This window comes from Schistocerca americana, chromosome 3 (genome assembly GCF_021461395.2).
Source record: "Schistocerca americana isolate TAMUIC-IGC-003095 chromosome 3, iqSchAmer2.1, whole genome shotgun sequence".
Taxonomy (NCBI): domain Eukaryota; kingdom Metazoa; phylum Arthropoda; class Insecta; order Orthoptera; family Acrididae; genus Schistocerca; species Schistocerca americana.
The window spans coordinates 989,181,818-989,196,416 of NC_060121.1; the positions used below are offsets into that span (position 1 = coordinate 989,181,818).

General features: G+C 40.0%; 1 protein-coding gene across 1 annotated transcript in view; it reads right to left on the reverse strand.

Annotated features, from left to right (window-relative positions):
* LOC124605633 (dedicator of cytokinesis protein 1) overlaps positions 1 to 14,599 on the reverse strand; it is a 460,559-nt gene that overhangs the window by 323,187 nt on the left and 122,773 nt on the right. Inside the window, exons 14-15 of the mRNA XM_047137451.1 lie at positions 14,094 to 14,234; positions 9,585 to 9,764 (exon numbers count right to left, since the gene is read on the reverse strand). Coding sequence (XP_046993407.1) covers positions 9,585 to 9,764; positions 14,094 to 14,234 — 321 coding nt within the window. The remainder of the gene's footprint in view (positions 1 to 9,584; positions 9,765 to 14,093; positions 14,235 to 14,599) is intronic.

Sequence of the window (14,599 nt, forward strand, 5' to 3'; positions counted from 1 at the left end):
ACCACACTGTCACTTTAGGAGAATACTGCGGTCTTTCATGAATGTCTAATGTGGCAAGTGTGGCGCAGGCCGCAGAAGTTGGGGAAGTGCGCTCGGCTGCCAGTTGTGAAGCAACTCGGTTGGTCTCTGATCCCCCATAGGCGTGAAGTGATAGGTGCTCAGAAATAGGAGAAGGGCATCGTTTGGTCGAGAATCCACAAAAAACTTTTTCATTTGGGACTTCAATGTATGCACTAGTCATTCCACCTCGCCATGTCATTGAGGGTGGAATGGCAGAGCCATAACATGACAAATGCCATGATGGGAACAAAACAGTTGAAAGGTGTGGGAAATGAACTGTGGCCCATAATGGGAAACTAAGAGGCAAATGCCCAATAAAAACAAGCCTCGAAAGTGTATGAATTGTAACATCAGCCGAAGTCGACGCACACAGGGGAAAGTGAGAGAATTTATCCGCAACCGAGAGCCAATAGGTATCAAAGCAGAAGTCTACATGGATGCATTCCAGTGGCTAGCACAGATTAGGCCAAGGTCACCCTGGGAGCTGCCTGTTGTTGGGCACACTGCTCACAAGCCATGACGAAACACACAACTGCATCAAAAAACCCTGGCCAAAAACCATGTCAACTAGCTAAAAGTTTAGTGTGCAAAACTCCCCAATGGCTCTGTCGAGAAGGCATAAAACCTCGGACAGTAACGCATCGGGAGTGTTCACTCTGGGAGAGAGGTCTCTTGTGAACAACAGCGAAACACTGTCGAAAACAGAGAGGCGATACCGTAAGGTAAAACAATTTTGCACAGGATCCAAAGCCCGACCTGTTTGTTTATCTGGCCAGCCACGTTGAGCAAACTGGACCATCTGGCAAAGAACACAGTCAGTGGCAATGGCAGCTACTACGCACGTGCTCGTAATTGGGAAACCCTCGACCACGGCTCGCATTTCAATTACAAGATGGAAACAAAGCAATTCTTCACAATCAAACGGTCGAAATTGGATTTTGTAATTTTAATGAGACAAGAACAGTGCCCAGCATTGTAGGTGGAGTGCTGCACTGTCAGACAAGGTAGTTTGAGGATTAAACACGGAAACCAAGAGTTTATGGTCAGTAATGAGGTGAAACTTGGATCTACAGGAAAGAACATGAAATTTCCAGAGAGCCTAGGCTATGGCAAGAGCCTCTTTTTCCACCTGAGAGTAACGCTGCTGGGACTGAGTAAGAGATTTAAGAGGTGAAAGGAACAGGTCGTTCAGCCAGTGGCATATCAGTGCAGTAGGACTGCACCGAGGCCACGCTGTGAGGCATCAGTCACCTCGACTAGGGGCTGGTTCAAACAGAACGTAGCTAAACAAGGGGCCGAGAGTAGTTAGGATTTCAACATTTGAAAAGCACATTCACAATGCGGGCTCCAGCAAAAAGGTATGTAACTGATGGGTAAATGTGGCCACCTCCAGCAGGAATTCATGGTAGTAGGATATCTTCCCTAGGAAAGCCTGAAGTGTCTTCGTGAATGGGGGAGGGGTAGGGAGGCAGTGGCATAGATGTAACAGTGGAGATGCAGTCTGGCAGAGGGCACACCACATTCTGCCTAACCTCAAATCCCAAATAAACAATAGAAAGATGAGAAAACTGAGATTTTGTGAGGTTACACCATAAGCCTGCGGATTGTAAGACAGAAAACAAAGGGCATAAATTTTTCAAGTGATCAGACATGGATGGGCCTTTGACAACAATATCACACAAATAATTAAGCAACCCAAAGCAGGCATAGTCAGTGGCTCTAAAAATCATTAGAAAATAGCAGGGGTGCTAACCACACTAAAAGGAAGGTACAAATATTGTTGGACCCCAACAGGAGTATCCAAAACCAGAACTTGCTGAGATTCTTCGTCCGCAGGAATCTGAGGATAAGCTTTACAAAAATCAATTTCAGAAAAGTACTGGCCACCTGATATTTTTGCCAACAGTTTCTTCTGGCATGAGGGAGGATGTGTATCCACAATCGATTGCACGCTGACAGTAGTACTGAAGTCAGGACAGAAGCAAAGTTTCCCTGATGGCTTCCAAACTACAACCATTCACAAACCATAACAGGTTGCACCAACCCCAAAGACTGAAGTCTGCCCGATTCTGTTTTCACTTGATCTTTCAGGGTGTCAGGAATAGGACACACCCATCAAAAATGAGGCTGAGGAGTGGATTTCAAAGAAATATGAGCAGAAAAATCTGTAACACACCATCCACCTTCAGAAAACGAGTCAGAAAACACCTCGCACAGCATTTCCAATTGAGAATGTAGTATCTGATTGCGTACAAGGTGAATTGTTTATGTGACAGAAAATCCAAATGCTGAGATGTGTCCATCCTAGCAAGTTCTCAACACCAACATCAGCAACCACAAAAAAAAAAAAAAATGGAATGAACCACTGACTTAAGAGACAGATGCCATAAATTGTTCCAACAGAACAATGTTCTGTTTATTATAACGGACCAACTTCTATGTGACCAGTGTCAACAGTGGTGTGCCTAAATTAACGTTGATTTGAGAATTCAATAACGTCACTGCACCACTTTTGTTGACCTATAGCCACTAGGCGAAAAACACTTAACTCTATAAACAACTTGGGAGAAGTCACAAGTGTTGGAGTCATACAGTTTATGTACATGTCCACATCCTGAGCAACCTTAACCATACGGCACATGAAGACAAGGTGGCTTTTTTTCCTGAAAGCATAACAAGTAGCCCAGTACTTAGGGCACAGAAACGTTCCTGCTGGACAAAACAGAAAGAACAAGATCGAAACAGAGAATGCCGACACTGGTGCCGTGGTGGTTGCAGATGTTTTGACCAGCCCTGATCAGCTTGGCATTTGGTCCACATGTTCACCGCCACCACTGCTGCTTCCTCACGCAAGCTGTCTGTCATCCTAGAGGGCACATCTTGTGGCACTACTGCCACTTCACCCCAGACATCAATTTGGTCACCTGCTGCCTAGGAAACTTTGAGAGATTGTGCTATTTGCGAAATTTTTGCCAACGGGGGGTTTTCACAAGAGTAAAGCCTTCTGGCACACTTCCTTATCTGGATAATTGAGTCATGCACTATGGAACCTACATAAAAGTCATTATGGGGGATCAGTAACAAATTGACACTTACGGGTAAGGCTGTGAAGTTGGGCTGCCCAGGCCCTGTATGACTGATTTGGTTTCTTGCAGCATCATTAGAATTTAACTCGTGCCGCTATGACACGCATTTGTTCGTGATGGACAATAAACAGCACATGTGATCAAAAGTAAGAGCTGCCGGTTCTTTTGAAGGGGCAAGCTGACACCTTAATTGATACACCTCAGGTGGAATCCATGAGAGAAAGAAGGCCTTGCACAAATTCGAGTCTGTCACGCCATTAACCAAAAAATGGTGCCTGAGACTTTATTTGTAAGCTTCCCAATCCTCAGGTGAATCATCATATAGAGGAAAAATAGGTGAATGAACTGATGGAATGGTACCCTCTCTGTTGATGGAAGCCGACAAGATCATCACGGCTGAAATAAGCTGTTCAATTAGGGCTGGTAGCAAGGCATCAATAGTGGCCAACTTGATGAAACAGCACTTAAAGATTGCATAAGCGGAAACCATTCCGAACTTGTCACCATTTGTGTAGTAACCAAGTAACACATGAAACCGATCTGAGTAACACAAATATGGCTGTATTCATAAACCTTTGAACAATATCAAAAATAAACCTCTCTGAGTCCACAGATTACAAGACACAGAACAACTGTGTGAACAGTACAGCTCAATGCACACACACACACACACACACACACACACACACACACACACACACTAGCACCAGGATGCGGCACTTACCACTAACAACGGCAAGAAACTGGACCTCTCAGAGGAGCTCAATACATATATTCACAACCGCAGTTCACACCAATGGATTCTAAATGAGCAGCTGGAGCTAGCCAATAAACAATTTCTAAATACTTGCCTTGGGCTGGTCACAAGAAACAAAGCACGAATTGGACTCCTAAAAGTCAGAACCCTGCACAAAAAAATAAAACTGTTTATTATGTCAGTATAAAATTGTAAAAATAAAAACTGCCATGGTGAAAATGCGTTGCTCTCATCCCAACCTCCACCTTTTTAATTTTGTATTTACCTCAAGTAACTTATAAAATGTAATGATAATCAAATGTGTATACATATATATATATATACGCAATCAGTTATTTCATCAAAATTTCCCCTACAGTCCTTTGATAATAGCTTCACCCTTAAGAGTGGAAACATTTTTGTGTTAGTAATATGTTGCATTCTGTGCATCCCACATATCATCTTTGCTTTTTTACATCCTTGCTCAATAGAAAATGAATCTATGTATGTATCTTTGCTTACTGGACATTCTCTGCATTATAAACAAAAACATAAGAATATTATGAAGTGTGTAAATAGGAAGAATATGGTGCTGCGGTCAGCATTGCCTGTGTAAGACAACCAGTGTCTGGTGCAGTTGTTAGATTGGTTACTGCTGCTACAGTGGCAGGTTATCGAGATTAAGGTGAGTTTGAACGTGGTGTTATAGTCGGCGCATGAGCGATGGGACACAGCATTTCCGAGGTAGCAATGAAGTGGGGTTTTTGCCCCCATGGCCATTTCATGAGTATACTGTGAATATCCCAAATCCGGTAAAAAATTACATCTACCACATTGCAGTGGCCACAAAAATATCCTGCAAGAATGGGACTGACGATGGGTGAAGAGAATTGTTCAACATGACAGAAGTGCAACACTACTACAAATTGCTGCAGATTTCAATGCTGGGCCATCAACAAGTGTGAGCATGCAAGCCATTCAATGAAACATCACCAACACAGGTATGCAGAGCCAAAGACCCACTCGTGTACCCTTCATGACTTCATGACACAAAGCTTTACACCTTGCCTCAGCCTGTCACAAAAAAAAACACCAACATTGGACTGTCAATGACTGGCAACATGTTGCCTGGTCGGATGAGTCTCATTACAAATTCTATCCAGCGGATGGATGTGTAGGTGTATGGAGATAACCTCATGAATCCAGGGATCCTGCATGTCAGCAGGAGACTGTTCAAGCTGGTGGAGGCTCTATAATTATGTGGGGCATATGTAGTTGGAGTAACAGGGGACAAAAGACACATCTAGTTACAAGTCTGACAGGCGACAGGGACATATGCATCCTGTCTGATCACCTGCATCCCTTCATGTCCATCCAATTAACATTCCGACAGACTTGGACAATTCCAACAGGACAATGCAGCACCCCACATGTCCAGAATTTCTACAGATTGGCTCCAGGAACACACTTCTGTGTTTAAACACTTCCACTGGTCACCAAACTCCCCAGACAGGAACATTATTGAGCATATCTGGGATGCCTTGCAACACGCTGTTCAGAAGAGAACTCCACCCCATCATACTCTTGCAGATTTGTGGACAGCCCTGTAAGGTTTAAGGTGTCAGTTCCCTCCAACACTATTTCAGACATTAGTCGAGTCCATGCCACGTCGTGTTGCGGCACTTCTGCGTGCTCATGGGGGGCCTACACCATAAAAGGCAGGTGTACTAGTTTCTTACACCAGAACAAAACAAGCCACCATCTACTGGAACTTATGTAGGTGAATAGAACTCTTTCACATTATACTTAAGTAAATGAAACCACTTTAGTGTGCTTTTATTAATGAAACAATGAAACACACGTACAGAAGGATGGACCAAACAAGACTAACCAACAGACTTCTCAACTACTGGAAGAACAGGAAGACTGTGACACCAAGGCTGATAGAAGTCAAGAAAGATATCCAGCAACTGAACTTAACTGAAAGTGAGATTAGAAACCAAGCACTTCTCAGAAGGATACTAAAAGAAAAGAGGTTTCAGGACAGATCACCCCGTAGAAAGACCGGCGCCCTGTGGACAAAGGAGAGAAAGGAGAAACATAGCCAGAGAATGCGGGATTACCGGGCAAACATCAAGTCCCTCACCAGGCTGAAAAGTTGAATATTGTGGTCCTTAGCTGGCCCATTTGAAAGAAGAAGAAGAAGCAATTTATAAAGTGGCACTAAATTTTCATATATCCTTGTGCAGTGCAGGAGCAGTCCACGTGCTGCTGATGAAAACATCTATCTAACTGATAATATTTGCCACCTGAAGGTGGTAGTACAAAACTGGCTTTGACACTAAAATAAAACATTTTAAAAAGTATTTGTGGCTGGTTGCATTATTCACCAACTACAATTAACAGCCGCAAAGTTTACACAAGATCTAACATGGATAAAACAAAATGGTAGTATATTTCAAACTGAAAATGGTTGCTCTCATTTTTAGGTGAGAAAGAATAAAATAGTGATCCAAACAGTTAAAATAATGCAAAATATTTTCATTACATGAAAATTCAAATTGTGTATACCCTGTCCGCTTCTCCAGTGATTTACTGTGATTTGCTGTTGAAAAGATATTGTTGTGAGACTGGAAGATGATCAGAATGGCGAAAACTCTTCAACTGAAAAGAGGCAGTGAAGGGCATGTGTTAGTGTGGAGTTACTGGCTGAAGCTGAAAATACTGCAATACTTGATATAATCCCTTTGTAAATCCATCTACCACTCAGCAACAAAAGAAGCACTCTGTAAGAAGGGATCTCAAAAAGAAATCAGTAGATGCCCTGCAAAAACCAATTTATGTAACTGGCTTAATGTAATGTACTTCCACGTCGGGGCATGTTCTCATCGGATTAAAGATAGCCCCCCTAGAAGGGGATACTTTTAGTGGAAATGCCTCTTGTGCAGCCATCTCTAGAATGTTTAAGTATGCACAGCAGAGGGATATTTTCTGAACCCATAGAGGTAATGACAGATGGATTCTATACTTCTTAAGACCTATTTGGCAAGCCTAACAAGTCTTTTTCCTGAACAGATTGTGGTGGCAATACTATGGTACACACATTTCATAGGATACTTTACTAATCTGATAATGGTATCCATAATTACTTCCCTTCTTGGGCCTTAGATGCTACACTGGAATGTAATGGATTAGCACCATCACTCAATGCAGACAGATTTTACTACCAAGGTGAGCTGCATTCGTACACTAAACACAGACTATTTCATGGTGTGTGCTGTAACACTACTGAACCTGCAGTCTACAGCAGCTCAATAGTTCTGAGACACAAAGATTGTGGACACTGTTAGATGTTGCTGTCCTGTCATTAGGCCACTTCTACAGCTGTAGCATGATGAACAGCGTTGTTCCTAATGATAGCAGTTGAGGCTACATGTTACTTTCCTGACCCCAAGACATATTTCTGTACATAAGGGAAATGTTGCTGCCCATACTACAAAGCAAAATTTGTAAGGAAATGCAAACAGAAACAGAGAATAATTGTCCAGAAAAATTATTTGCTGTTCATAAGTGCTTTGGTTATGTCTCATTGATCAAACATATATCTGCTGGAAATGCAAGTTCCTAAATTACTCAACACATGAGGCACAAGTAGCAAGAGCCACAATATACATTAAAAATGTTAAAGTGACTATCATGGGCACCATGGGCAGTCTGTTAGCTGAAAGGCTGTGTGTCTCTGACAAAGGACACTGAAGTACCTTAATAGGAACTGAAAGAACAAATGGTCACGTGAGTCTCAACTTTAACACCAATGATGATTTGTCGAGATGGTAGCCTGTTAGTGAAGTGATATGTGCAGATTTGTCAGTAACATATGCATCACAATAGAATGGAAGTAGCATGTGTTTAGCTATCCTGAAGTTCTAAAGCTACAGGCATACACCCCCTTGTCAGCAATACTCTCAAATGGAATCAGTGAATACTGTGAAAGCTGTGCAAAGGTAATGAAAGCAAGCCGTATGAATTCTTATTTCCCATTAACAGGAATTTCAGCAGAATTTTAATACATAAAAGTGAAACACCTGGAGAGGTTGCTATTATGCTTCTTTTAATCACCACTGCAAACCCCATCATCCAGACTTTTAGAGAGGTGAATAATAAATCATCTCCACCAGGAACCTATCAGAAAAATAAAGTTTCTACACACTATGTGACTACAAATCAAATAACACGTAGATTGTTGGATTTTTTTTTATCATTTCTTAATTTATGGTTTCAAGCAATGGCACAAGAATGCAAGATTTAGATTCAACATTGGAAATCATTCTACTCCTAACTCCAAGTCCATCATGCCAAACACTATGTGATCAAAACTATCAAGACACCCTCAAAAACATATATTTCTCATATTAGGTGCATTGTGCTGCCATCTACTGCCAGGTACTCCATATCAGCAACCTCATTAGTCATTAGACATCGTGAGAGAGTAGAATGGGGCACTCCGCGGAACTCACGGACTTCGAACTTGGTCAGGTGATTGGGTGCCACTTGTGTCATAGGTCTGTACGCGAGATTTCCACACTCCTAAACATCCCTAGGTCCACTGTTTCCTATATGATAGTAAAGGGTGGGCCAACACCACATTAAATTTCAGCATTACTGATGGAGGGTACCACAAACTACATGACATAGTGTAGCACAAAGATGATGTAGTGACTGTGTACATTTTCCTGGTATATTAACAGATGAAATTCTTGTTGGGCTTTCAGCCGGATCAAACAGTCATCTGCACACAATACTTCCGCAGTCCACATGGTTGCTATCACCAGGTGAGAGAAGCTACGCCATTCTTGTCAATGACTGATTCAAACCGTGAATGACAGAACCTATATATGCAGCAAAAATATGAAAGCACATTACCTCAGCGCATGTGCTTCCATATTTTCACTGCATATAAAGATACTGTCACTCATCAGTTATCAGCGAGAGGGACTTATCTTTTCTCACCTGATGATGGCGGCCAGATGGACTGCGGAAAACTCCAAGGTTGAGCTCCGAGTTATTTATCAACTTGTCTGACTTCTGTGACACTTGTCTACACAGTGTCTTCCCTTCCCCATTTACTTTACCGAGTGAGGTGGTACAGTGGTCAGCACACTGGACTCACATTCAGGAGTACGACTGTTCAATCCCGCGTCCGACCATCCTGATTTAGGTTTTCCGTGATTTTCCTAAAATCACTTCAGGCAAACACCGGGATCGTTCCTTTGACAGGGCACGGCCGACTTCCTTCCCCATCCTTCTCTAATCCGATGAGACCAATGACCTCGTTGTTTGGTCTCTTCCCCCAATCAACCCAACCCATTTACTTTAATTTACTGGGACTGTTGTTCTAAGGCTCAAGAGCCCCTTCAGACATTTCAGGTTGGGCACTGCCCTGTTTAAGTTCTATGTTTCCACTGCTGGTGTATGAAAAGCCAACATAACATTAGAAAATACACATAGTTGTATCTCAACTACAATTATTATTAATGACATACTTTCACACACACATGAGAGATGATCGATAATATTCACACACACACACACACACACACACACACACACACACACACACACACACAGAGAGAGAGAGAGAGAGAGAGAGAGAGAGAGAGAGAGAGAGAGAGAGAGACTGATAACATTCACATATGCTGTACCTGAGTTGTGTTGCGCTGAAAACTTCAAGAATATCTGGTATTGTGGACGGAAGATACTTTAAGCAGGCACCTTGAACCAGTAGTGTGCTGTCCGTATTGTAACACATTAAGCTGGTTATGCTTTGCAACAACTGTTGCAGACAAGTTTCAAATTCTGCTTGGCCTTTTCCTTCATTCAACCTGAATAAAAACAAACACAAATTCATAACCAAGTGGAACTGCATTTAGTGTGATCTGCTTCCTGCATAAATATCTTATTTTTCTCATCAAAGATTTATTTAAGTTTTGTGTGCACTTACTATAAATATCAACAATAAAAGATAACTGCAGTGGTCTAAAGTTTTCTTGACAGGAGCAAGGAGGAACAGTGAAGGATGAAGGAGAAATGTGGTACACTGATTAACACATCCACACCTAAAGGGCCGAGTACATCTGTAAATGGGGTAAACATCAACACAATGACATTAAAGTCAATAAGAAATATATTTACAATGTGTGTCCAGACATACAGGACACAACAAAAATTCTCAGCCGAGATGCATCTCTTCAGCAAGGGTGCACACAAACATGAAACTATGTTGGAAGAGGATTCGGTGTTGTGCAAGTTCTTGAAATAATGTTTAATGTTATCAAAATCTGGGAACCATAAATATGAATTTCCCTAGTTTGTGAAACATAGAAATGTACTTTCAATTAGGATAATTACAACATAAAAATTCAAATTCAGGTCATTGTGTGACAGACAAAATTAATATAATGCGCCACATTAAAAAGGTGTAGCACCATCTTAGGTACAGATAATGTGAATTGTGGCTTTTTAAGACACTGTGAATTAATATGAACATTTTATTGCAATATAATAGAAGTTTACAACAGAGGAAGCAGCTCACAGTGTGTCCGAAAAAAAGCTGGTACTGTAAAATCACAACAGACAGCCACTACAGACAACCAGTCACTGTTGACAAGTCCAAATAATCCAGAATGAGATTTTCACTCTGCAGCAGAGTGTGCGCTGATATGAAACTTCCTGGCAGATTAAAACTGTGTGTCGGACCGAGACTCGAACTCGGGACCTTTGCCTTTTGCAGGCAAGTGCTCTACCATCTGAGCTACCCTAGCACGACTCACAACCCATCCTCACAGCTTAACTTCTGCCAGTACCTCATCTTGTCTCCTACCTCCCAACTTCACAGAAGCTCTTCTGCGAACCTTGCAGAACTAGCACTCCTAGAAGAGGTAGGAGATGAGGTACTTGCAGAATTGAAGCTGTAAGGACGGGTCGTGAGTCGTGCTTGGTTAGCTCAGATGGTAGAGCACTTGCCCACGAAAGGCAAAGGTCCCAAGTTCGAGTCTCAATCTAGCACACAATTTAATCTGCCAGGAAGTTTCAGTGCAAATAATGTTTTTACTTTGCTTTTTTGCACTTCATACTCAAGCAAAAACTGTTGGGAAGCTTTTTTTGCCAACTATATTACTTCAGCACCAATTAATGCGATTTTCAGATTCAGTTTTCCTAAGTTCTGGAGAGACTTACTTCTTGTTACCTACTTATCAATATCGCTGTGATTATCTGTGTAAATGAATGCTATGTTGGGGAAAAACAGTGATCATTAGTCGATCACTAAGTAAAATATACCTCAAACAGATTAGAAGATATGTTAATGGAGAAATTGTTTGACTGGAATTTGTATCAATAGTTATCTAGAATTAGCAGCTGCTGTAAGCAGCACAGTGTCCAGTGAGAATGGGAGCTGTTTTTCTGGTATTGTGGTGGTAAATTGTTTTCACTGCTTGATGACTAGGTTCTATGTTGATGATGAAATAGATGCTATGGTTAACGTTCCGCTGATTTACCTGCAAGTAGATATTTTGGAACTGTAGGAAGCACAGAATAGCATTATCTTCTACTTAGAGAACAGGCTGCTTTGTGTATCCACTACTTACTGGACCAAGGCTCTTTGGGATATTTATGTATAGTGAGACACTAATAACTGAAGTAGGAAAGTTTTTCTTTAGCGTGTAACAAATACGCTAAAATTAGCTGCGGAACTTGTTTAATTTTTAGGAAAGGTCAACAGTAGGTTGATTCGGGAAACACTAGCTAGTTAGTCTAAGACAGTGTCTATATACAAGGAAGGAAAAATAAAAAGTAAATTTTTTTCAGGATAAAACTTAAAGAGGGTATTCAGTAAATTATTTTTCTAGTTAGCCCAGAATATATTTCACACTTGATTGTAAAAGATAATAAACAGAAAATATGTTTTAATTTCCTCTACAAAGACTGTAATGAAGTCAAAGTAGTTATTTAACTCAGAGGAAAATATACACTGCATGTACTGCTCTTAGCACTATATGAGAAGCAATTAAGTCTGCTAAGGGAAAGCAGTTATGCCATCAGATGTATGGTGTAAAACTTTATATAAAAGAAAAGGTTTTATATGAGGAAAAATCACCTTATAAATTACTAAATATGTAGGAGAAACCAGATATGAATCAAGTTATCCATGACTGTAGCAGCATTGTTGGATTGTTGCTGCATTTGTACTGGCAAAGGAAGGATGATAAGCGAAAAGAAACTTTTTCCATGGCTGATGACTAAGGATGATACTGATTAATTAATAATGAAGGAGATGTCTTAACTTACTACTGATTAGGGTGACACATAGATCTTTGTTTACATATTTTTTAAGAAATGAAAGAATGAGATTGGTACACGCCTGTAGTAGGTTCAGATAAAAAACACTGTAGTACTGAGCATTCCTTGACTTATTAGTTTTAGAGAAAGATGTGCAACAGATCCATAATATTAATAATAATAATAATAATAATCCCAGTACCCGAACGGCTACATTTCTATTACCTTATCTGAGCTTATATGTTTTTTATAAGGGTTGTTTGGTTTTCGTGGTGTATAATAAGCAGTGATAGAGTGGATAATAATTTTGGAGTGTTTATAAATTGTGACTTCTCTCAAACAATCTGATTTTGCTATCAGTAAAAGTGTATGAGTTGCTTTCAATACCTGATCAATATAGTAGTGACAGGGAACCCCAATGGGGCATCACAAAGTCAATAAAATTGTCACTAAAAATGAATTCATAATTATGAGGCCTGCAACAAATTATCTTCAGTATGCAATCATGCCCTGTGATAATTCAGAGTTAAGTAGCTGAAATTAGGTCTTAGTGCTTGAAAACTTATTCATGTCATGGGAACATTTTTTTCAAGCATGACTACTAGATTCATGCACAAAATGATTACAACAAATTTGGTTGTGGTCCATATTAGCTACTGGTACATTCTACAGCAACTATGGTGAGTAATCAGTAGGTAAGAACATTGCATTTTACATCTACTTCTACAGCCACACTCTGCAAGCCACTATAAAGTGCATTGCAGCAGGTATTTCCCATTATACCAATTATTAGGGCTTTTTTCCTGTTCCATTCACATATGGAGTCCTGGTAAGAATGACTGCTTAAATGCCTCTGTGTGCACTGTAATTAATCAAGCCTATAGGAGCAATACCTAGGAGGTTTTAGTACATTCCTAGATTAATCATATAAAAGTTGGTACTTTAAACTTTCTTTCACAGTATAGTTTGTGTCTATCTTTCAATATCTCCCAGTTCAGTTCTTTCAGAATCTCCAAGATGCTCTCCCATGGGTGAAACAAATGTATAACATTTCATATTACTCTTCTTTGTATATGTTCAATATTCCTGTTAATCCTTTCTAGTATGGGTCTCAAACACTTGAGCAAAATTGTAGGATGGGTCGCATGCTCTGTAAGCGATCTCCTTCAAAGACTTATTGCATTTCCCTAGTGTTCTGCAACAATGAACTGAAGTCTGCCATCTGCTTTTACTCACAACTGAACCTATGTGAGCATTTTATTTCACTTCTGCACACATTGTTACTCCTCTGCAAGTTGACTGATTCCAAGCATTACTCATTGTCACTGTAGTAATAAGACAATATGTTTTCTAACATACATAGTTACATATTTCTGGACATTTAAAGCAATGGATCCAGGTGTGAATGCTGATCCAGTACATAATTTTAATCTGTTGGGAAGTTTCAATATCTGGGGACTGATTCTATAATAATATTTTCAACAATGACACTGAAAAGATACTTTGAATTATAGACTCTGAATACTAAATGTAAAATTCATCTTCTCTTGGCTGTTATTGACATTTTCAGGTAAATCTGTCAGAACAGCACAATTTCCTAGCCACTGTAAAACAGTCTTACATTCTTTTTCCACAGAAAAACTTGCAACAAATATTTTTCTCACCACTTTAATTCAGTCACACTTTTCTACTCTGGAGCTCTTTCTTGTATGTAGCTATCTTTTATTATTGTGGAACTAAACTGGAAAATGTTTCGAAAGGTGACGAACAAAGAATTGTAAGAAAATGAGCACAACAAATGGAAATTCAGTTCTTATTTTGTGTTTAAAAATTATAGCTATACATAAAAACAAAATCTACATATTACAACTTACTCTGCAAAAAGCTGCCGTGATCGTACAACAAAACGCATGCAGTACTGCAAAGACTTCATTGTTCTCAACAACATGTCTTTGTCTTGACTATCTGTTGAACTGGCATTATCAATATGATACTTCAGAACAACAATCAATTTACTGTAAATGGTAAAAGCACAGAATTAATAAATGATGTATTGCAAGCAATAATATAATTACATATACGTCAATATTAATAACGGATTCTTGTATTACTTCTGTTGTTTTCCCCAAAAGGTACACTGTAAACAACAATGCCAAAAATATCTGGACAACTTCTGTCATTGGAAAAATTGTAACATGTATTGCATATGTAGTCCCAGAAAAGGAATAGATTTATAGTAGTGCAAGTAGATTTGAATGGAAATTATGCAAAGAAAGGGTAAAAGGTCAGGGCTGGGAGCAATATAAGATATACAAGCTAACATACAAGGTGTACATAAAGTCCGGGAACAATTTCAATTATTTATTGCACAAGAACAAAA